The sequence below is a fragment of the Rutilus rutilus genome (assembly GCF_951802725.1).
Source record: "Rutilus rutilus genome assembly, chromosome: 9".
In the NCBI taxonomy this organism is placed as follows: Eukaryota; Metazoa; Chordata; class Actinopteri; order Cypriniformes; family Leuciscidae; genus Rutilus; species Rutilus rutilus.
The window spans coordinates 829269-854268 of record NC_140223.1 but is presented as its reverse complement, the minus strand read 5'-3'; the positions used below and the strand labels follow the sequence as shown (position 1 = coordinate 854268).

The window sequence follows — 25000 nt, the reverse complement described above, 5'->3', positions numbered from 1 at the left end:
TCTTTCATACAAATGCGAAAGACAAAAGTTACTTTCTGTCTTTCCTCGGTCAAGAAGGCACCAAATTCGAAATTTATTTTACATTTCGACGACATATATGACCCACTTTCAATAAAGATCAATTATCCATGGGTGAAATGCTCCTTTAAGAAGCACGGATAAATGAACAATAAGGAACGGGACGTGCTTGATGATTTAAAAGCACATTAGAGCTCAAATTGGCACTCACACAATGGCTCACACAGTGTGTGTGTGTGTGTGTGTGTGTGTGTGTGTGTGTGTGTGTGTGTGTGCGTGTGTGTGTGTGTAAATATTTTGTCTGAGATCATCAGATAAAGAGTCTTAAATTCAGCCTCAGTTTCTATAGGTCTTGAACTTTAAACTGTGTTTAATGAGTTTAATTCTGCTCATATTGTTGTGACTGATTGTAAAAATAATATAAATGTTATTTCCAGCGTTTCCCCTTTAACTGTCTCTATAGGCGTCTTCACACAGCGAGTTAAGGCTGCTCTAAAGCGGCTCTGTGTCGGCTCAAAGTTCTGTGGAAAGACACAATGCCGCATTAAAGCAAACTTAAAATATGCTCTTTTTGCTCCTAGTGTCAAAGACGACTCTGATATTGTTTTGGTTCAGTGTAAATGAACACGAACTTGTGCCACTCTAAACTACGTCACTGTCATGACAACCAAACAGGCGGCGCGAGAGTCAAGAAGCGGAAGACTAAACATATTGGCCGAGCTCCATATTGTTTTAGCCAAACTAAAAAATGTCAGCCAACAATGGACAATACAGTAAAAGTGTCCTGTACTTGCAAACCACCAAAATAACAGAGTCGTCGACGTGTGTAATCAACTGGCTTTCGCCGTTTGTAATCTTCCTCTGAAGAGACTGGCAGATCAACGCGCTTCTACATTTCTCTCAGATACGCTAAATGCTTATTCAGCGTCACTGTGTTATATTATATTCCAGAAATCATCTTCTTGAGGACGATATTTCACACACACACACACACACACACACACACACACACACACACACACACACACACACACACACACACACGACCTGCCTGAAAAAATGAAAAAAAAAAACTTTCGACCTCTTTTAATCCTGCGGTGATCGACCCGGTGTAATAATTCATAATATATTTGTATCATTTGTTCCATCTGGAACAATTTTATTTAGAAATAGAAAACAGCTCTCAATACCACAGAATTATGACAAACATCAAAGCGTGAGATCGCTATATCACACAGAGGAAATCTGAAAGTACGTATTTTTATTTAGAGTTTTATTATCGAGTTTTATTTCTTTGTTTACTATTTAATTCATTTTATCACACTTTGTGAAAACTGTAGTTTTAAAATAGTAATGTTCAAAGTATTATTTCCTGTGATTTTAATTCCTGTGTAAATGCATTTATGCCGCGTCAGATAACAATAACAATAAACATTCTGTGTGAATGCACATTTGGTGATTTTATGGCGCTTCAGATTTGGTTTCTGTGCCGCTTTTTCTGTGTAAAGACTTATGTGTGTGATAATCTGAGATTTGGGCTGTTATTAACTGATATTAAATGTGTAGTGAGTGTAATGATCATTTCTGCTGGTTCTGGATCAGCTGTCCGCTGTGTGAAAGTGACCTTTCATGTGCTATTGATTTTGTAAAGTGACTTTGAGCATCAGATAGAAGCTATATGATCATGTTTGAGGATGAATTAATATATATTATCTAGTTAGTTCTCTTATGAAAAGATGTGACAGATGTAATATCTCATACTGCATATGTGACTGTTTGTGTGTTTTATTTTAGGACTTATAGATGACAGTCTGATCTTCTGATGATCATCTGATGGTGAATAAGGATCCACTACAGAGATTCACAGTCAACAGAATCAACAGAGACTGAAGATACAGTGACTTCACTGTTATAAATGAAGACTTCATTTAGATTTCAGCGATCATCTGACAGACCTGATGAGGCGGCAGTGAAACACCTTTTATTTCACTGCAAATTACAATCTACAGTTACAGATGGCAGAGAGCGTGTGTGGAGTCGTGTGGGTGAGCGGTTTGCTGATGTCAACGTTGTGGATCGAGTGGCCCATGGTGGCGGTGGGGTTATGGTATGGTTAGTTATGGTTATGGCAAAGGAGAAGTGCTCACTAACACAGATTTAGACAGATTTGTGAACAATATTTGAGAGAAAAGCCTTTTGTGTACATAGAAAAAGTCTTAGATCTTTGAGTTCAGCTCATGAAAAATGGGGGCAAAAACAAAATATAAATAACTATACTTTTCATTTAAATAAATTTCTTCAAATACTCAAATACTTAAAAACAATCAAAACACACGTACGTCATTCATGTGATTTTTATTCAGTGCTGTAAAAATAACTATTTCAAACATTTTAAAGTCATTCTGAGCACCAGCGTATGAACACACACACACTCGCACACACGCTGCAGCTTTAACAAATCACTGCTCAATTAAAATAACATCCATTATACGTGTAAAAAAAAAACTGTAATATTATTTACCTGTTCACATCTCACCTTCACTATCATGAAAAAACACACAAAATGATTATAATAAAAGTCAAAGGTGACATGTTACAATAAGGTCTTATTAATGTAGTAACAAACAAGCAATATTTTTTATTTCACATTTGCTTTTAGTAACCATTGTTCATGTTAATCAAAATGTTCATGTTCGTTCATAGAGCTTTAATGTTAACAGATACAACTGTTGATCATAGAAATGTTCATAAATACAGTGGAAGTATTGTTTGCTTCATGTTAACTAATGAAACCTTATTGTAAAGTGTTATCAGGCCACATTACACCAAACAAAAACTGGTTCTTGGAATGTCGAGAATATTAATTTTACACATGAAAAACAAGTAAACATTCAGTCCTGCGGGAATTCTGGGTAATATCTGAGGTAGAAGAAGCTGTGGTTCATTACAAACATTTCCAACACATAATAAAACATTCATGTGATAAAAGTGACAAATACCAATGAAAACAGAGTTTCATCTGCTTGTTTATCTTCATTCATTTGAATATTAATCACTGATGTGAACAGATTCTGTACCATTTCAAACAAACATCAGAAACAATTTATCATTTCTAAATGAAGTATAGCATTATTTACACACCAGTTATTTGGGAGTTGCCAGTGATTCATAAAATCACTTAGAAAGTTTAAATAAATGTAGTAGATGCAGATAGTTATAAAGCATTTAGTAGTGGTCAGTTCACTATGTTTGTGAGCTCATCTAAAGCGAGGACTAGTTATGCCTTGTAAATCATTTATAAAGGAGATTCAAAGACTCTCCATTCTCCAATAAATAAACCATTTATTAACACACTTAGTAACTATTACTATATGTCTGAATAGTAATATGTATGAATGTACATTTAAATAGTTTATTAATTATTTACTTACAATTTCTAAGTGATCTTATGAACCACTGACAACTCCTAAATAACTGCTTTGTAAATAATGCAATACTTTACAATACATTTAGAAATGATAAATTGATCATTAATAAAGTATGAAAATACATTTATTAAACACATTATAGATATGCTTATAAATCAAGTATAAAGCATTTATAGCTGTATTTATAAACTGCTTATTGGTGTCTATTAATGCTTTATAAATTATGAATTAACTGTTTTCTAATGCTTAACTAATGATTAATAGCATGCAGTTATTATAAAGTGTTACCGGATTTTTTTTTTACAAATATTAAAAATGTAAAAAAAAATATATATATATATATATATATATAAATATATATATATATATATATATATATATATATATATATATATATATATATATATATATATACAGATTACAAATATTAATATTGAAAAAAAGTTACATAAACGATGTAAAAAAAAATATATATATATATTAAATTATTACATTTTTAATATTTGTTGTACTGCCTTTATGCCCAACTAAATTTAGCGTACAGTAAAAAAAATAATCGTTGTGAAAAAAAATTGGCAACACTTTACTTGAAGGGGTGTGCATAAGACTGACATGACACGTCATTAATATGAAGGTTTTATGCATGTTTATGACAACTGTCATTATGTGACATTCCCTCAATTATGACACTTTTAATGCAAATATGACATTTGGTGTCTGGTGTCCGGTGGTGTCTGTTCCAGTGCCTGAGCCGGTGGTGTCTGTTCCGGTTCCTGAGCCGGTGGTGTCTGTTCCAGTGCCTGAGCCGGTGGTGTCTGTTCCTGTTCCTGAGCCGGTGTCTGTTCCTGTTCCTGAGCCGGTGGTGTCTGTTCCTGTTCCTGAGCCGGTGTCTGTTCCGGTTCCTGAGCCGGTGGTGTCTGTTCCAGTGCCTGAGCCGGTGGTGTCTGTTCCTGTTCCTGAGCCGGTGTCTGTTCCTGTTCCTGAGCCGGTGTCTGTTCCTCCGCCGTGGCCGCCCGAGGCATCGTCTCCGCCCTGGCCGCCCGAGGGGTCGTCTCCGCCCTGGCCGCCCGAGGGGTCGTCTCCGCCTTGGCAAAATGGTTGGAAGAAGGAGAGAAGAATACAGCATATTTTTATCAGTTAGAAAAGAGGAAGCAGAAAAGCATCAGTCAATAGTTTGATTATTAATGATGAGGTAATCACAGACCCAAAATTAATATCCCTGGAAATATGCTCATTTTATAGTGACATTTAAACTTCTTCATATTCTGACAAAAATGGTAAGGAATTTCTAGAAAACATAAAAAGAAAACATAAAAGACTTATTCCACAGATTGATATTGAATTGAAAGAAAGCTGTGATATAGACATCAGATTGGAGGAAATTGATTCTGCTATTGAAAAGTTCCTTTAGGTCAATCTCAGGATGGTTTGATTACACATTTTTACAAATGATTCTTGGAGGATATAAAAGATTTGTTGTTTAAAGTTTTAAAGGAATGTTTTGAATCAAACTCTTTACTTCCAACTTTGAAACTAGGGTTGATCATTCTTATCCCAAAGTCAGTCAAAGACAAAAGAATTATTGATAATCTGAGACTGATTACCCGACTCAATGTTGATTATGAAATTCTTACATCTGCTATTGCAAACAGGCTAAAATTGAGGTTGAGTCAAGTTATAAGTGAAACCCAATCTGTTTTTATTAAAGGAAGGTTAATACACAACAATATTAGACTTATTTTGGATTGAATTTATTATGCACATTTGATTAAGGATGATGGGTTTGTTTTGTTTCTTGATTTCTATAAGGCATTCGATACTGTAGAACATACAATTATTTTACATGCAGTGAAGTTTTTTGGCTTTGGTTATAAATGTGTTAAATTGATAGAGATGTTGTTTAAAAGACAAAAACCCCACCGGCTCTTCTCCATCGAGCGGGATAATTCTCCACTGGATCTGTGCGTCTGAGGGATGTTTTGGGGTGTTGGAGCGCCGGAATCGTACTGACGGGGTGGAAATCAGCCGGCGGAAAAAGAGTTTACCTGCGGAAACAACTTAAAAGTAGTCCTTCGAATTGGGACACATCTTGCATTACCGTTGTACGTGGCAACCCAGCCGGTGGCAGAGGCATTTAATGTTTAAACTATAAAATATTTGTCTTTTTCTTTGAATTATGATGATGAATGTTAAGTTAACAATATTGTGCTGTTGGCCAATTACTTCACACACAAATTCAGATTCTGTAAGAACTCTCCCACATTCTTACTTTACCATAAATATTTAATGATCTTCTACAAATCTTTAAGACTCATGTGTAACTAAAAAGCCCTTATGTAATCTTCTGAAGGTATTTTTTGATGATAATATGTTATGTATTTAATTTATATATTCTTTTTGTTCTTTACATTTCTTTAGGTTTGTGTTGTTTATTTATTCTGTTTGCTGGTATTTAATTCTTGGAATTGTCTTAATATTTGTCTTTTTGAGGTTTGTTTGGTATTTTGTGTTTCTTTAAGCATTAAAAAATCCTCTTACTCCAGGGGATCTCACTCAATCTTATCCTGTATTTTACAGAGTATGTGTATGTTTTGATTTGAGAACAAGAATTTTTCTGCAGGATTCATGTGATTTTCAGGGACTGATGCTGTTCTGTGGTTTATTTCCTCTCTCCAGTCAGAGTAGATCATGTGCCGAATCCAGAAAAACCTGTTAGACTACATACTCTTTTCTGAACACAAAGTTCAGTTCAACTGAAGGTGTTTTTCAGTCTGTGCCGTGAAGGAGAACACATGATATATTAACGAAGAACAAACATCAAAATAGTAAGTACTTTAATTAAATATTTCAGTGCACTGGGACACATGGATCATATTTGCTTTCAAGGTGAAGTGAATGAGTGAAATTAAATATGACTTTGCTTATAGATTATTACATTATATATTTAACATAGACTTAACATCATTCTGTTTAAGTGATTATCATTTGTTAACTGCACGTTTAATGTTGGGATTTTGAGAAAACAAAATATACGCGATAAAATATGAATAAAAAATAATATACAATAATACGGATAATATAAATCCATTTACATGTAGGCCACCTGTGTGAGTGTAATGCAGTGGATCTAAACAAAACTGAAGAATAAACAAAAGAACAAAAATAGGTAAATAGGTAACATGGTAAAAAGATGATCACAAAAAAAAACTTACATAATGTTCTCAGAGCATTAGCACACAAACAGCTTCTGACCTTTGAATCTGTGGAGAAAGTGAGAAACGGGATTCGTTTATCTTCGGAACACAATTAAACATCATTTTAAAGGTATTAAATACTGTTGGCGCTGCGTCTTGCGGAAGAACATTATAGCCGGATCTACTTCTCTCTGTTTATGTAAATCAGTGGTTCTCAACCTTTTTTGGGCCTATTCAATATCCAGGTCCCTGAACGCCCCCCACCCCCAAACTAATGAGCGAGCAGGAACGAGTGAGAGTTAACAGATGAAATAAGTACAAAATTGTCATTTATTACTACAATTGAATACTCCACAGTGATTAATCCTAAAAACAAGCTATAAACTGCATTGGCATAGCAATACCAGTGTTTCTCACAGGATATTTGGTAAATCTGTGGTGAGTGGACCTCGGGCCTTCTAGGGGGGTTTGGGGATATTGCCCCCCTGTAAGAAAATTTTGTGCATTTTAATGTTAAATTCATCAATCTGGTTCAATTTGAGAGTTAAAAATTAAAAGCCCCATATTCAGTGTGCAAATTAAACAAAGAAAAATTCAAACCTCTTTTAGTTGTGTCTACATTACACTACTACATAATAATAGTTATAATATAAATCCCATGACAGTAATAGCCATATATTGTAAAACAAATGCACTGAAAAATAAAGGACGGTCATTAAAGCGGTAATGTTTGCACTTGGGTTTTATAATGCATTTAGGAGAGTATTGCAAGAAGCTGCTTACATTAACCTTACTTTCGAATAATAAATAAATACAATCATGATTTTTCATGAAAAATTATGTTAGAATTGTAGGCCTAAAATACCTTGTCAGCTTGTTTTCATCAGTGGTATAATTAATACAATTACAATTAATTTGGTTTGTCGTGATTAATTTGTGTTCATAATCAGTAAAAAATAAAAATAAAAAAATAAAATAAAAATAAAATAAGAAATAATATCAAGTCGTCAAAATACAACTCGTCAAAACTCCGCGAATCACAACAATGAGAACACTCATTTAAACAGCATAGACACACACCCGAACTTGACTGCACTGTCTGCACATCATATTTTTGACAGTATTGATACTGCTTTCAATCGTAATGCAATAGAAATGAACACAAAAACCTGCCTACCTACTACAACACTGACGGTGGACGTGTTTGGCTCGAGGTCATGGTGCAAAGGACCCTGGGTTGATTTTACTCCGAACCATCCCTTTAATGACTGTCCTACTACATGATTTAACACAGAGTAACAGCTCACTACCAGTTACTAAAGACACAGTCTGTCAGTCTGTCACAGGCAAATCTAGTTGATTTCTTAAATTATCCTTTGACTGTGTTCTGGCTCTTTTCTTTGGCCAGATGCCAAACTTACTTGCCGACCCCTGCCCTATTAGAACTATGCTATTCTATGATGTTAGCGATATAATTCACATTAACAACTTTTATGAAATCGACTGAGAAACCACGAGAAAAAGGTGAATAAAGACTGAGAGTCAATGTTCAGAAATTATTAATTATTATTATGTGTGGAATCATGCTGGACATCATCAATTTTGCGGTTTGTTCGTTGTCAAACTCAAAACTTTGTTTATTTTTAATTACTAAAAAATGACATTAAATGAAAAAGTGAATGATTGTATTTTATTGACAAAATATTTTAGTTTGTTAATACTCTGAACCCCAAGTGGATTTACACAAACTGTGAAAGTCAGAAAGTGTTGGGTTGTGCCACGCTCTGCCCATAATTTCACCATTCAGACCAGTTAAAAACAAAACTGTGTTCAAGCCTGTGATTCAACCACAAGACTTTAATGAAAGCATGTATCCTGGTTTCAGGTAAAATGCAGGACTTTTGTTGCTGTTGTTTAATTTTAGGTTCTGCAATTCATATCACACATCTCTCATACACATGATTAATGATTAAAACATTTCAGAAACCTAATGATGTTCTGTGTCCCATAATATAGCAAACAAATAATCCATTTTGTAATTCATTGCTATTTACTTGTGTAATAATGTGGTATTTTAATCTTACAGCCATGACTCTAAACCTGCTGAAGTCCTCGACACATTGAGATCAAATCTGAGACAGAAGTCTGAGTGTTTGTATGAGGGAATATCAAAGCAGGGAAACCCAACACTCCTGAATGAGATCTACACAGAACTCTACATCACAGAGAGTGGAAGTGGAGAGATTAATAATGAGCATGAGGTGAGACAGATTGAGACACAGTCCAGGAGAGCAGAAACAGAGGACACACTGATCAAATGCAGTGACATCTTTAGACCTTTACCTGGACAAGACAAACCCATCAGAACTGTGCTGACAAAGGGAGTCGCTGGCATTGGGAAAACAGTCTCTGTGCAGAAGTTCATCCTGGACTGGGCTGAAGGGAAAGAGAATCAGGACATCCAGCTCATATTTCCACTTGCTTTCAGAGAGCTCAACTTGATGAAGGACAAAACACTCAGTCTTTCAGATCTTCTTCATCGCTTTTTCCCTGAAAGCAAAGAAATGGACATATCCAGTGATGAGTATAAAGTGTTGCTCATCTTTGATGGTCTGGATGAGTGTCGTCTGTCTCTGGATTTTCAGAGCGATGTGAGGTTGTGTGATGTGACTGAATCAGCCTCAGTGGATGAGCTGCTGACGAACCTCATTGTGGGGAATCTGCTTCCCTCTGCTCTCATCTGGATCACCTCCAGACCAGCAGCAGCGGATCTCGTCCCCTCTGAGTGTGTCCATCGAGTGACAGAGGTACGAGGCTTCAGTGACACACAGAAGGAGGAATACTTCAGGAAGAGAATCAGTGATCAGAGTCTGGCCGACAGGATCATCTTACACCTGAAGTCCTCAAGGAGCCTCTTTATTATGTGTCACATCCCAGTGTTCTGCTGGATCTCAGCCACTGTTCTAGAGAAGATGTTGAGTGAAGCAGAGAGAGGAGAGATTCCCAAGACTCTCAGTCAAATGTACACACACTTCCTGCTCATTCAGACCAACATCAAACATGAGAAGGACTATGAGAAGAAAGTGAAAGATGAAGACATGATTGTCAAACTGGGGAAACTGGCTTATCAGCAGCTTGTGAAAGGCAACCTGATCTTCTATGAGGAAGACCTGAGCGAGTGTGGCATTGATGAGACAGAAGCATCAGTTTACTCAGGATTGTGCACTCAGATCTTCAGAGAGGAGTTGGGCTTGTGTCAGGGGAAAGTCTTCTGCTTTGTTCATCTGAGCATTCAGGAACATCTAGCAGCTCTATATGTGCATCTCTCCTTTATCAACAATAACATCAATGTGTTTGACCAGATTACCAAACCAACTAATGGAGACACAGTTTCCCTATCTGATCTCCATCAGAGAGCTGTGGATGAGGCTTTAGACAGTAAAAATGGGCATCTGGACCTTTTCCTTTGTTTCCTTCTGGGTCTGTCAGTGAAGTCTAATCAGAGTCTCTTACAAGAACTGAAGACACAGACAGCAAACAGCTCTCACAACAATGAGAAAACAGTTGACTATATTAAAGAAAAGATCAGTGAGAATCCCTCTCCAGATAAATACATCAATCTGTTTCACTGTCTGAATGAACTGGGTGATCTTTCTCTAGTGAACGAAGCTAAACCTCATATGAGCAGAGGATTACGTGCTGTGAAACTCTCCTCATCTCAGTGGTCAGCTTTAGTGTTTGTGTTGTTGTCCTCAGAGAAGACACTGCTGGAGTTTGACCTGAGGAACTTAATTGGAGTCAGAAATGATCGGTAAGTAACACTGAATGCAATCATTACAGTATAAAACATTATGAACAAAGAGAAACTCAGAGATCAGAGGTGTTTAAATCACGGGGCACAGATTGATTTCTGGGATATTGTACATCATTTGCGTGTGTTCCTCAAACTGTGGCTGTGTCCTAGTAAGGCTGCACATCTCGACTGCCACGTCATCAAGCGCCTCTGAAGGCCGTCTCAGTTTGAAGGATATTTTGAAGACAGACTTCATTTTGTGTCTTTAATTCTGCTCATTTTGAAGGATGCATCAAGTGTATCCTTCGTGTTCTTCAATCCCCCACAATCCTTTGCACACATTCCAGTTCACGTAAAAGAACTGATGGAAAACGAGTCGTCACTGAGTTTATCTGAGTTCATTATGAAATGTAAGACACAGATAATGTATTCGGAGATGAAGGCATACATGTTATCTTATGTTTCTGTGTAAATTAATCACTGAACACTAAACTGACAATAATGTAAGACACTGGGAGACACAGACGGCTGTCATTCACTGTATTGCATTAATAAAAAAGGCAGTTAATATAAAGATTTTTTAATATAAAGTATTTTTCCAAAATTAAGTTTTAATAGTATTTTTGTGCCGTGACCGTGGGGCGGGAACATGTGTGACGTAGCCATGCACACTTACTAGAGCGTCTCATTCTAGTGTTTAATGCTGAGGACTCGAGTCTACAAGCCTCAGAAGGACCCTGTCAATCAATAATAATCCATTTCCAATTTTAGATATATATTTAATCCATTTTAATATATATATAATAAAAATAATTTAATTTAATCTCTGCCTATGGTCTTGACTGCCATGTATATCATCATGCGTTGTGCTTTGTGGTAAATGTTATGAGCAGCTCGTCACATAGGCGTCACTATAGGCCCTTTTTAAGGGGGCTTCACCCCTAAACTTCTGCCTAGCCCCCCTAAAAATGTGTGATTATGTGTAGGCTACACAAATTCGTGTTCGTTTCAGTCTTGTTATAAACCGATTCAGCGCATTCTTCATCTTCAATCTGGAGCGGCGCCGAGCAGAGCGCACGTCAGAAATAGAGGACAGGGTGTGTGTGTGTGTGTGTGTGTGTGTGTGTGTGTGTGTGTGTGTGTGTGTGTTCATCTGAGCCTCATTGGTCTGTCACAGTAGGCGGGCTTTATGTTCACAGAAGCTGCTGTGCGCGAATTTTAGCAGAGCGACTCGATGCTTCAGTCACGGTATAATTCGAACACTGTGTGTGTGTGTGTGTGTGTACGGTGACGCATTGCTGCCACATACATATTATTTTTTCCCATCAATTATGTCGTAATAACGAGATCTTATGTCGTTTTAACGACATCTTTTCTCGTAATAACGAGATCTTATGTCGTTTTAACGACATCTTTTCTCGTAATAACGAGATCTTATGTCGTTAAAACGACATCTTTTTTTGCCCTTATAAGGACATGTGTAGTCATGTACAAAATATGCCTTTATCCACATAAAATTGACAGCCTATCGCGCCTTTATCACACGTTCAAAAAGCTTAAGCAAATATAGCAGCCCCCAATCATGCAAAATTAATCAATGAGGCCCTTTTTGGAAAATATTTTAAATAGGCCTATAAGATTTTATTTATATATAATATATTATATATAAGATTTATTTTTGTTAATAGGCTATATCTTCATTCATTACCTAGAGATATAATTAACCAAAAAGTAGTCAAAACACAAAACAGAAAATTTTACAACATTGTGTTCTTATTTTGTTTAATTAACGAAATGTAGTCTTTATAACAGAAGATACAATACAATAAATACAAAAATCTTCAATATACAGCCTACAATCTTCACATGTCACCTTATAAACAGTCCTTTGTGTGGTGGAATAAGCAATGCTATATAGAAATATATGGTTAGTATCTTAATTAAAATTTTCTTTTATTATTTTATTAGTTCATTAATTATGCTAGCTCAACTAATTAAATGTGAAGAGCTGGATACTAATTACTAATGAAATAATGTCAAATATTAACTGTAGGCTATTGATTAGAGTTGCCATAGACTAAAGGATTTTTCTAGATTAGTGGTCATTCATTTAAGCAATTAGGACTAATCGCACGTTTATATTCAATGCTGGGTGCATGTAGGCTATAGCCTATATTCCGCGCTCAAGCGCAAGCATTAAACTTGCCGCAAAGCGCCGGCAAAAGTAGGCTAATGATATAATAAATGTATCTGAAAAAAATAACGAAGCATTTTAATTGTTTATTAATGAACTAGTCTTTTCAGTGTAGGCTGCCTGCACTGTATCTCCATACATCTCCGCTGTAATGTAGCCTAGATGCGCCTTTCATACAGACAGGATTACATTATCAGATGGTACCGTATTTGCTTTCGATTGGATTTGTTTTTCGTTGGTGGACATTTTTTTTTTTTAAACGTTATAGTTATATTTCTCATGTCTGTGAGGCTTGTCTATACACTGTTTTTCAGTTCATTTTTGAGGCGCGCTCCAATTCAGAGATCATGAAAGCGCGCCCTGTTTGTTTTATTTTATTTTACAAAAGCACACCGCTTTCTTGTTGTTGTGAGTTTACACAAATAAAAGTAGTTGCGACTGATGTATTATTATTTTCTGTATGACCAGAAATGATGGAGTATTTTAAGTTGTTTCCACTGTTGATAGGAAAATGCGAGTGATGGCACCGGCGCCTCCATCCATGTCATAGTGCGCGCTCCACACTCCGCACAAACACTTGGATATGCGCTTCATAATATCGAACATTTATCTAGGTTAACGTTAGAGCGAGCGGCCATGCCAGACGGATAATCCTCTTCATGTTTAACTAATCAAATTTTGTTGCATTTTATTGCGGCAGTTTGAAAAGGGCGGCTGAAACACTTAGCCTATACAGATAAACGCCCAACGCTGGTGTTTTTCTTTAAACAAATTCGTTTAGGCTTTAAAATAAATATTGTTTATGGGCTAATTAATGCCACAATAATTTGTTTATTTTATTGGCTACTTGTATTTTTCATTTTTGTTTTGCATTGAATACCATTGAATATTTGCATTGAATGCATTGAATATTTGCTGTGCACCGCAATGCCATCCTCCCATAGAAAGACACGTTAAGAGCCACCTATTTTCTTTATAATAAAGGGTTTCTATGGAAGGAAAACGCTTAACGTATAATTAAATGCATTGCGTTCATATTCTTTATCACTGAAGCTTTTTCTTTATTATAAGGGTGTATTATTCCATTAAAAAAGGACTGTTTATAAGGTGACAATCCGTTATCTTGAAGATTTTTGTATTGTATTGTATCTTCTGTTATAAAGACGAAGATTGACATTTCGTTAATTAAACAAAATAAGAACACAATGTTGTAAAAAATAAACAACTTAGATGTTAGATGTGTTTTGACTACTTTTTGTTTAATTATATCTCTAGGTAATGAAGATATAGCATATTAACAAAAATAAATCTTATTAGGCCTATATAATATATCATATTAAAAAAAACTTATATATAAAATATAAAATATAAAAAATCCTAGCCTATATAAAATATATTTTCAAAAAAGGGCCTCATTGATTAATTTTGCATGATTGGGGGCTTCTATATTTGCTTAAGCTTTTTGAACGTGTGATAAAGGCGCGATAGGCTGTCAATTTTATGTGGATAAAGGCATATTTTGTACATGACTACACATGTCCTTATAAGGGCAAAAAAAGATGTTGTTTTAACGACATAACATCTCGTTATTACGAGAAAAAGATGTCGTTTTAACGACATAAGATCTCGTTATTACGAGAAAAAGATGTCGTTTTAACGACATAAGATCTCGTTATTACGAGAAAAGATGTCGTTAAAACGACATAAGATCTCGTTATTACGACATAAGATCTCGTTATTACGACATAATTGGGAGGAAAAAATAATATGTATGTGGCAGCAATGCGTCACCGTATGTGTGTGTGTGTGTGTGTGTGTGTGTGTGTGTGCGCGCGCGCTTCCCCAGCGGTGGCAGCTAATGTGACTTTATCACTATTAGCTTACTTCTCATTTCAAAAACAACTTGTTTAACACAAAATACTTCTTGATTCTTGAAAATATACGCATTTTACAGGACAAAAAAATCTGATATGTCAAAATAGTGTTGTAGTGTAAATGTAGAGTAATAGACCTGCCACAGTGACATTGACAAAATAAAGCAAAAACAAATCTGTGTTGGCTGAATACAAGCTTCTACAGTTATAGATAGATAATACCTTTATAAAGCAGTGTTTAATTAAAATATATATTTGAGGGTATTTAGGAAGGTATAATGTATTATTTACTTGATATGAATTATTATTGATATTCATATATCAATAATTATTATTTTTGTTAGCATTAATAATTAACTTATTTATTTTTTATTTTCCATTAGTGTCACACAAAATACAGCAGATGAAGTTCTCCAGAAGCTGCTGCCTGTGGTTACAGCAACTAGATCCGCTGAGTAAGTAACACTGAGAACAATCATCACTGTTAAAACATTATAACATTTCTTACTTAAACATTATAAATTAATGGTTTAACAAAAAATATGAGTGTCACACTTCACCAACCCTCCACCTATCTGACCTGATTTGTGATCTACTTAACTGTTTTTTTGTGAAATTTGTGTAAGAAATTTATTTTCAAATATATGCATTTATAATGTATGTATGTAAATATTTATATTTTTTATATTAATTTTTATTTAATTTAAATGTTAATACATTTATATTTAGTGGAAAAAAACTGATGTATTCCATTTAATCAGTTTTATATAATCTTTCTCCCTCACATAGAGACATAATCTCTTAGAATAACAGTTAAATTTACTGATATATTGAATTAATTGTTTCCTGATTCTTGATATTGATTTAGTTAAATCCTCATGTTTGATCTAAATGATTGAAACTAAATGATTTAAATAATCTAAATGGTTGATCCAAATAATGAAACATTTGGATTCGTGCCGAATGAGAAATGTAGGCCTTTTAATATTCAGGGTGGGTACATTCATACCACAGTGGCTGGTGGATGCCCAATTTTACCAGCCACTTTTTTCGGATTTCAAATTTATAAAAGAAAGTTCACTAGCATATTTTGAATTGCTTCAATACATTTTTAGGGGCCAAGTCCCGAAGGGGATAGCCCCTATTGTATCCGTTGGTTTTCTTCTTATTATTATTCTTCCCAGTGGAAGTCTATGGCAGCCCTATGAACCATAAGTAGGAAAATGATGAAATTTAGCACACTTGTACATATGGTCATGAAAAGTAATTGGAGCAATTTTGGAGTCTCTAGGACCAACTCTATAGCGCCACCACCAGTTCAAAAATTCAACATTCAAAGGGTTATAAGTTTTGAACCATTTGATCTAGAAAAATGAAACTTAGTACACTTGATTCCTCTCATCATGGTGATCAAGACCAATATAGTCCATTAAGACTCCGCCCATTACAGTAGTGGCCATTTTGAAAAGTACAGTATTACGTTTTTTCGCTACTCCTCTTTCAAAATTTGACCAAATTTGACAAAAATGTACTGATCTTTGGACTGAGACGCACAGAAATGACTGAACAGATTTTTTTTATTAAAGTTTGTTCAAAAGTTATGGTGTCACAAAGTTAACGAGGTCGACCCAAAATTGGTTCAGAGGCTGTATCTCGGCCAAAAATTTATCAATCGAAACGAAAATTGGTACGCTTCATCGGAAGTATACCGATGGATACCGATTTTGCCAGGATTGAATGAAACACTTGTCCGCCATTTAGATTTTTGTCATAAATTGCAATATCTTATAAAGTATTTGACATATCGGAACCAAAATTGGTAAGGATCATCATTAGCATGGCCTGAAGGTACCTGAGAACTTTGAACACAGCGCCACCTAGTGTTCCAGAGGTATAAGGTGTTTTGCAAATACGCTTATAACTTTTGAAAACATAGGTTAAAATTGGATTACTTTGTGTCATTACGTTCCTTGGATTATGTAGATTCCGACGATATCTCATTTGTCATTTTCCAACAATGTGACTGTCCGCCATATTGAAGCAAATGGTAAACAGTTTTTTCGCTACTCCTCCTTCAAATCTTGCTCAATTTTGCCCAAAGTTCGCTCAGATGATCTTTGGACCAAGCCGCACAGAAATGACTGAACAGATTTTTGATATTCGCTACCGTTCCCGAGATATTCGTCTCCAAAGTTGACCTATCCTGTGTTTGTTGCCTTGTGCTAGTTAGCTTAGCATAATAATTGGTTAGCATGTTAACCAGATGCCATTTTTTCTAATGTGGCTCTTCAGCTATCAGGATAACCATAAGCTAACATTAGCATTAAGATAGCTTAGCATGCTAATCTCGTTAACATGATTTTGTGTGCTCATTCATACACTGGAGCCTCTCCTCTGCAGCTTTGTAAAACATGTCCTCTGGGTGGCGCAATCGGTTCAACCATGCGTCACGAATCCCGAACCATTCTGGTCGTGGGTTCGAGACCAGTGTGGGGCGACTTTGAAATTGTGTATAAAATTGTCTCTGCACTGCTGTTGGTGCTTGATGTACATTTACATGTATATTCAATTTGTGCTGTTTTTGTTCTTGCGGCTCCGCACTGCTATAGTAAGAATACTTTGGTTATTAAAGTTTCTTATAAAGTTTTGAAAGCAAAGTATTTTTAGCTACTTTTTGAACCCAGGGAACCATTGGAGGGCTTGGCCCCTTTGAGGCTGCTTGCAGCTTTAATTATTTATTTATTATTATACTGCAGGGCCGTTGAATGCTTGAATCTGATTGGTTGACGAAGGTTCTAAGGTGTGCAATTATTTTCAGGGAAACGCAGGTAGTTCCAGGAAGGTCTTGACCGCATTACAGTTCCATATCACTTCGCGTAGTTAACTGTAATAACGGAAAATAGGATAATTCATAACAAGAAAAACCATGCAGCCCCAGTTTTCAGTGTCTAACTTCACAATCAATGGAACATGCATTTTAAGTTTAATAAATAAAGTATGTAGTCCAAGCTATAATCAATCGAAAATTAAACTGAATATATAAATACATTGATAGCTGCACGGGTTTTCGTAATTTTTGCAGATAATATAACAAATAAATAATTATTGATAGGCCTACTTGTTAAAAGGGCTTTGTGTTTCATTTATTAGGCTAGTCTACTGTCACTAATAGAAAAAAAAGAATGAACGAATTAATTCAAACGAATTGAATTAATAAATAAATAAATAATAATATTGACGCACATGCTTCTCTCTCTCTCTCTCTCTCTCTCTCTCTCTCTCTAATAACTGCATTAATAACTGCATAAAGCCGGGGACACACTTACTGTAAGGCCGATTATGAATGTAATTTGATACTTATGACTGATCATGCACGCATGTTCAGCGCGTTCAGTCTGTGTTCACAGTCGGTGTTTAAGATCTGCTGCAGTCTATGGAAACAGTCAGAGAATGTGTCAGCTAGTCGTTCAGTGTGTCCCCAGCATTAGTCTGCTATCAGTGGCTCAAACCTCCGTTACTAACTCTAAGATGACGTTTTGGAATTAGCAGCGGAGGCATGTTATTAGATGCGTAAGAAATTAGGCCTACATACAAGAGCGTTTTAATGACAAAAACTTAACAACAGTCTTGAAATACATCATCTGAACAGTGTTTCGAGGTGTGGTAACTGTAGTATAAGCGGAATAATCCGCTTTGCGTCGTGACCACATTACACCTCGGGTGTGCATTATTTTTCTAATAATTCAACGGCCTGTCGTCAATTATTCCTTACTTAATACATATTTTATTAATATAGGGCAAATAAAAAGTTATGAGAAAAAAAGCCTGCAAGACCATGGTAAAATTGTGTTTGGTCAGTTTCAGGTTCAAGCTCCACTTTATTTATCCTTAGAGAAGGAAATTTAGTGTGCAGCAGGATAGCTAAAAAACACACACACAGAGAAAAGCACCACCAGATGCAACAACATTGTAAACACAACACAGGACACACATCAACACATCAATGGAGACACTCCTTCCCCCAAAACCCCTGAAGAAAAGTCTCTGTTGGGCCTTTTTACAGGCAGCAACTGTGTTACTCTCACAAGATCATTTGCTGTCAATGATGGTTCCTAAATATTTATATTCTTCAACTGTCTCAACATTCATGTTCTGAATAACAGTTTGTGAAACACTGTGCTGTAATCTACGGAAATCAATAACCATGTCCTTTGTCTTGGAAACGTTGATAGACAGAAGTTTTCACACCACGCAATAAAATCATCAACCACAGGGCCATGCCCATCCTCATCATTATTCAAAAGGGTCACTATAACAGTGTCATCTGCAAATTTCACACAGTGCCTATTCTCATACTTACTCCTACAGTCATTTGTATATAAAATAAAAAGCAATGGTGAAAGAACACAGCCCTGAGGAGAGCCTGTAGAGGTAAGGGCTTTTGAGGATAAAACACCATTAACCCTAACACACTTAACAGTTCCGTATTAATTACAAGGTATTGCTACTGACTTATAAAGCCCTAAACGGCTTAGCTCCAGTCTATTCCAGTCTTCTATCGCCCTATAATCCATCGCGCTCTTTAAGATCACTAAATTCGAGGCTTTTGGTCATACCTAGGATATCCAGATCCACCAAAGGAGGGAGAGCATTTTCACATTTAGCTCCAAAACTCTGGAATAGCCTTCCTGATACTGTTCGTTGCTCAGACTCGCTCTCCCAGTTTAAAACTAGATTAAAGACACATCTCTTCAGCCAGGCATTCATATAATACTTTTAATCTTACAGTTAAATCCGACATCTAGTTCATAGACGCCAGAGGAGAACTGGCCCCCGACTGAGCCTGGGTTCTCCCAAGGTTTTTTTTTTTCTCCATTAGGTCACCTGATGGAGTTTTTTCAGTTCCTTGCCACTGTTGCCTTTGGCTTGCTCAGTTGGGGATATTTAATTTAATTAATCAATCAACAATACTATTGATCAGCATTACCAAACATGGACATTTTCCACTAGAAACAAACATTGATGTATTATTTTAATTTAATACTGTGAAGCTGTTTTGATACAATCTGTATTGTGAAAAGCGCAATATAAATAAACTTGACTTGACTTGACTTGACTTGACACTGCGACCTGTTCGACAGAAAATCCAGTATCCAGCCAATTAAGTTAGAGCTCAAGTTAAAAAGAGACTTAAGTTTCTCAGCCAACAAGTAGGGCTGAATAGTATTAAATGCTGAAGAGAAGGCTCCTTCTTATCGACTCGCATGAGTGTTTGAGGATTCCAGATGTTGATAAAGGGAATTTAACAATGTAAGTATTACATCCTCAACACCTCTGCTAGCCCTGTAAGCAAACTGGAGAGGGTCTAACTGTTCCTCCTGCTTCAGTAACTCCTGCTTAACCAACTTCTCAAAAGTCTTCCAAAGTAATATTCTTCAAAACTCGACCAAGACCCGCCCCCTTTCTCGAATCCGAGAAGAAGCGGAAGTCATGTCTGGAGTTAAGTCGTCCCTGAAAACCGGCCATGAGAAATGCATCATTTTATAAAACTACAAATAAGGTTGTACTATATAGTCTACCAGCGTCACAGGACCTTCATGCTGCTGTCACCACTGCCTTTTCCAGGCAACAGCGGCACAGAGAGCCGGGATAAGAGTAGGTGACAGTGTGTCAGGTAACGCTATGTGCCGTGGACCAGAACATGAACACAGACACATCACCGAAAGTATGATAATAACATGACAGAATTTACTCACATTTGCTGTCCTGCGGCAATACATGAGAGCTTTGTGTTTTAGACCAAACACATGGCGACTGCGTGTGACCTGGACCATCAGTGAACAGTGAGATATTTTACTAAATAAAATTATCCTGTCAGAAGAACTGCGCGATAACTTTATTATATATTTTCCTATCTGAATCATATCAGTGATCTTTTGTGGGGTTTTATGCATGCACAGTAAAGGTGAATTTAGCGTTTTAAGGCGTTTTTCAAGAGTTTCTCATCGCACAAGAAGCAAGATGGGGTTTTTTTATGTAATTTTGTGTGTATTTGACCATTCAAACGCCACTAAACGGGACACACTGTCAGGCGGCACAAGAAGCCATTGTGTGAGTTCAGATTTGAGCTCTAATGTGCTTTTAAATCAAGCACGTCCCGTTCCTTATTGTTCATTTATCCATGCTTCTTAATCACTCTAAAGTTTCAATAACTTTAAGCAATTCGCTCAAAATGTTTACAAATACATTAAGCTCACACACTCACACTCACACACACACACACACACACACACACACACACACACACACACACTCACTAGGGCTGGGATGATGCACCTATCTCCTGATTCGATATTACCGATCTCCCCAGTCAATATTATCACGATACTTGGGTGCCGATACGATATGTATTGCGATTTTTAAGAATTGCAATTTGCGATTGTTTCTATCAAAAGCTGATTTACTCCATTTTGATCGCTACCATAGACATGAGTGTTTATATTTGAACTTTAAACTTCTATTTAAGCTGTTTCATGACAACGCTCTCTGGGTCAGCGGCAGCGCCAACACAGATTTAAAATGTTGTGATATGATTTTGTCAAAGGTTTAACCCCCTGTGGTCGGCGGTATCGCCGGCGATACCAGCTCGCTTTTTTTCTTATCAGTTCAAAAGAAATTAATTTTGCTCTGTTGACTTTGATATTACAAACAAGTTTCATACATCAATCGATTCTGTTAAATGTGTATTATTTTTGTGTATACTCACAATAAAAACAAAGTGTTGTGCTTTTTGCCAAATAAAGAAAAATAAACGTGATGCGAGTTCTGCCTTCTCTCTGTTAGTTAAAGGACAAGTTCGGTATTTTACACTTAAAGCCCTGTTTACAGATAGTTTCTGATGAAATAGAACGGTTAAGATTAAAATTTGGACACATGCTGCTGTCCCGAGAATTTTAGGTTTATTTCGCTTTCCCCAAAACCTCCAGAATGGGTGTATAGGTGCACTGAAACAATCCTTCCTAAAACGCATTAAACTTTCGTTTACAAAGACGTGAAACTCACCGAGTGGTCAGGGGTGTTCACTGATATGCTCACAAAAAAATCGCTGCAAAATATGCTTTCCAACAGGTTTTATCGTAGTTTTTGTCCAACTCCATTGACTTGTATTGGATGTGATGTGAGGTACGGTATTACTACGCGCGTAAACTGAAATGGGATTGTTTTCTTCTTCTTCTTCTTCTTGTGTTTTTTTTTTTTTACGGCGGATCGCAAACAAATGCCGGTGGTTTGCTTGCAAAGGTGCATTATCGCCACCAACTGGGCTGGAGTGTCTATTATTCAAGTTCTCAACGGAAGAATGTACGGGTGTGAGGCGTTTGGAAAAATAGGTCCACAGTTTTACAACGAATGGTAAAACACCTGTTCGAAAGCATCTTTTGCAGCGATTTTTGTGTGAACATAACAGTGAACACCCCTGACCACTCGGGGAGTTTCATGTCTTTGTAAACGAAAGTTTAATGCGTTTTAGGAAGGACTGTTCCAGTGCACCTATGCACCCATTCTGGAGGTTTTGGGGAAAGCGAAAGAAACCTAAATTTCTCGGGACAGCAGCATGTGTCCAAATTTTAATCTTAACCGTTCTATTTCATCAGAAACGATCTGTAAACAGGGCTTTAAGTGTAACATACCGAACTTGTCCTTTAAGTCCATTCTGAAACGCGTCCGAAAATGAACTGTAACTCAGCGAATACTCAGTCAAACCGGCATACAGACGCACAGGCATGAAGCTTGAATTTTCTTCTTTTAAATGAAGTAATTTATATAAAAAACAAATATTCTCATTTTGTGAAATCTGTATTAAAAGAGAGCGATTCCAGTCGAGCTCATTACGAGCTCATTCAAATGTAATTTGACCACACCCCGGAGAGCGCGCGCTATTCAAATGCAAATTCTGAGAACCATTTCAGACCTGTGAAACGCCCACATCAGCTGTAAACACAGCGCGTCGCGAGTGAGGCATAATATAGCCTACCTAATAATTCTGGAGAAAAGTTTCCTCAGAACAGTGCTGATATGAGGAGCAATAGATCCCGCTGAGGAGTGAGGTGAGGTAGGCCTCCCACCTCTCCTCTGCCGTGTCTTCTTCTCTTCCCCCACCCTCACAATTCTCATCTCTGGATGTGAATACTGCAACGGATACCCTATGCTCCACTCTAACCTCTACTCTAGACAAAATCTGCCCTCTCTCCTCCAGGCCAGCACGCGCTACTCCTTCTAACCCCTGGCTATCTGAGGTTCTTCGTGAACACCGGACCGAACTCAGGGCAGCGGAGAGGAAATGGCGCAAATCAAAAGACTCATCTGACCTGAGTATGTATAAATCTCTCCTCTCGTCCTTTTCTGCTGATGTTCATGCTGCAAAATCTTCTTATTTCCACAACAAGATCAACAGCTCCTCCAACGCACGACTACTCTTCAAGACATTCAACTCACTCCTCTGTCCACCTCCACCACCACCCTCCTCCTCCTTAACTGCCGATGATTTTGCAAACTTCTTCACCAACAAAACAACAACTATCAGCAGTCAATTCTCAGCTCCACACACACAGGAACCCAGACCGACCCCTCCCACAGCCAATACCCCTCTGTCCTCCTTTTCGCCGCTAACAGAGGAAGAAGTATCTACACTTCTCCTCTCCAGTCACCCTACCACCTGCCCTCTAGACCCCATCCCCTCACACCTTCTACAAGCCATCTCTCCCACACTTCTACCAGCACTCACACACATCATCAACTCATCCCTCCATACTGGCACCTTCCCTACAGCATTCAAGCAGGCTCGGGTCACTCCACTGCTTAAAAAACCAACGCTAAACACATCTTTTGTAGAGAATTACAGACCCATCTCTCTCCTACCATTCATTGCAAAAACACTTGAAAGAGCTGTTTTCAACCAAGTAACATCCTTCTTGTCTCTAAACAACCAGCTGGATGTCAACCAATCTGGCTTCAAGAAAGGGCATTCAACTGAGACTGCATTACTGTCGGTCACAGAAGCCCTACGGATTGCAAAAGCTGCTTCCAAATCTTCACTCCTCATTCTCCTTGATCTGTCTGCTGCCTTCGACACCGTGAACCATCAGATCCTTATGTCCAGCCTCTCATCACTGGGCATCACAGGAACTTCACTCGTCTGGTTTGAATCCTATCTCACAGGTAGGTCCTTCAAAGTCGCATGGAGAGGCGAGGTATCCAGAGCACATCAACTGACCACAGGGGTTCCCCAGGGTTCAGTTCTCGGTCCCCTCCTCTTCTCCATCTACACTACATCACTGGGACACATCATACAGGCACATGGTTTCTCCTACCACTGCTATGCTGATGACACACAACTCTTCCTCTCATTTCGACCAGATGATCCCACAGTAGCTGCACGGGTCTCGAGCTGTCTGGCAGACATCTCCACATGGATGAAGGAACATCACCTGCAGCTCAACCTGGCAAAGACTGAGCTGCTCGTCCTCCCTGCCAATCCGTCTCTACAGCACGACTTCACCATCCAGCTTGATTCATCATCAATCACACCATCAAGGTCGGTCAGAAATCTGGGAGTAACATTTGATGACCAGCTGACCTTCACAGATCACATTTCAAAGACAGCTCGATCATGCAGGTTTGCGCTGCACAACATCAGGAAGATCAGACCTTTCCTAACTGAGCACGCAACACAACTCCTCGTCCAGGCCCTGGTCATTTCTAGGCTTGACTACTGCAATGCTCTTCTGGCCGGACTTCCAGCATGTGCTACCAAACCTCTTCAGATGATCCAGAATGCTGCAGCTCGTCTTGTCTTCAACGAGCCCAAGAGGGCCCACGTCACCCCTCTGTTAATCTCTCTGCACTGGCTACCTCTCGCTGCTCGCATCAAGTTCAAGGCATTGACGCTTGCTTACAGATCTATCACAGGCACAGCTCCCTCCTACCTTCACTCACTCCTACGAGCCTACATCCCCACCAGACGCCTACGATCAATCAACAAGCGACGTCTCGTGGTTCCATCACAGAAAGCCACAAGATCACTTTCCAGATCATTCTCATTCACAGTTCCATGCTGGTGGAACACTCTCCCCACCCTCATCCGGAATGCTGAATCCCTGACAACATTCAAAAAACAGCTGAAAACCCATCTCTTCCATGAGCACCTAAACTCAAAAAAAAAAAAAAAAAAAAAAAAAAAAAAAAAAATACCTTTCCCTTAAAATCCCACTTATCATGCTTATGCTACTCTGAATAATGCCTGAACTTCGTATTCTGAACACTTCTTGCGTTGTTGTTGTATTTTGCCTCTTCATGATAACTCGCTTAATTTAGTCCTGATTTGTAAGTCGCTTTGGATAAAAGCGTCTGCTAAATGACTAAATGTAAATGTAAATGTAAGTTATCTTTTCTCAAGTGTTAATGTGGAATAACGTTATGGAATAACGTTAGTGTAGGCCTAT

At 37.5% G+C, this 25000-nt stretch overlaps 2 protein-coding genes across 10 annotated transcripts in view; both read left to right on the top strand.

The window, feature by feature from the left end:
- LOC311297683 (NACHT, LRR and PYD domains-containing protein 3-like) overlaps nt 1–25000 on the top strand; it is a 432890-nt gene that overhangs the window by 315830 nt on the left and 92060 nt on the right. The window lies entirely within an intron of this gene.
- Nucleotides 1825–25000, top strand: part of LOC311297691 (protein NLRC3-like) — a 31345-nt gene continuing 8169 nt past the window's right edge. The window contains exons 1-5 of one of the 2 annotated variants that reach the window (XR_014628865.1): nt 1825–2125; nt 4190–6271; nt 8727–10451; nt 14885–14956; nt 22756–22871. Coding sequence is in view for 1 of the 2 variants with exons in the window: in XM_084420096.1 (XP_084276222.1) it covers nt 9142–10451; nt 14885–14956 (1382 nt within the window). In the remaining variant the exon portion in view is untranslated. The remainder of the gene's footprint in view (nt 2126–4189; nt 6272–8726; nt 10452–14884; nt 14957–22755; nt 22872–25000) is intronic. The other variant, XM_084420096.1, reaches the window with a different exon arrangement.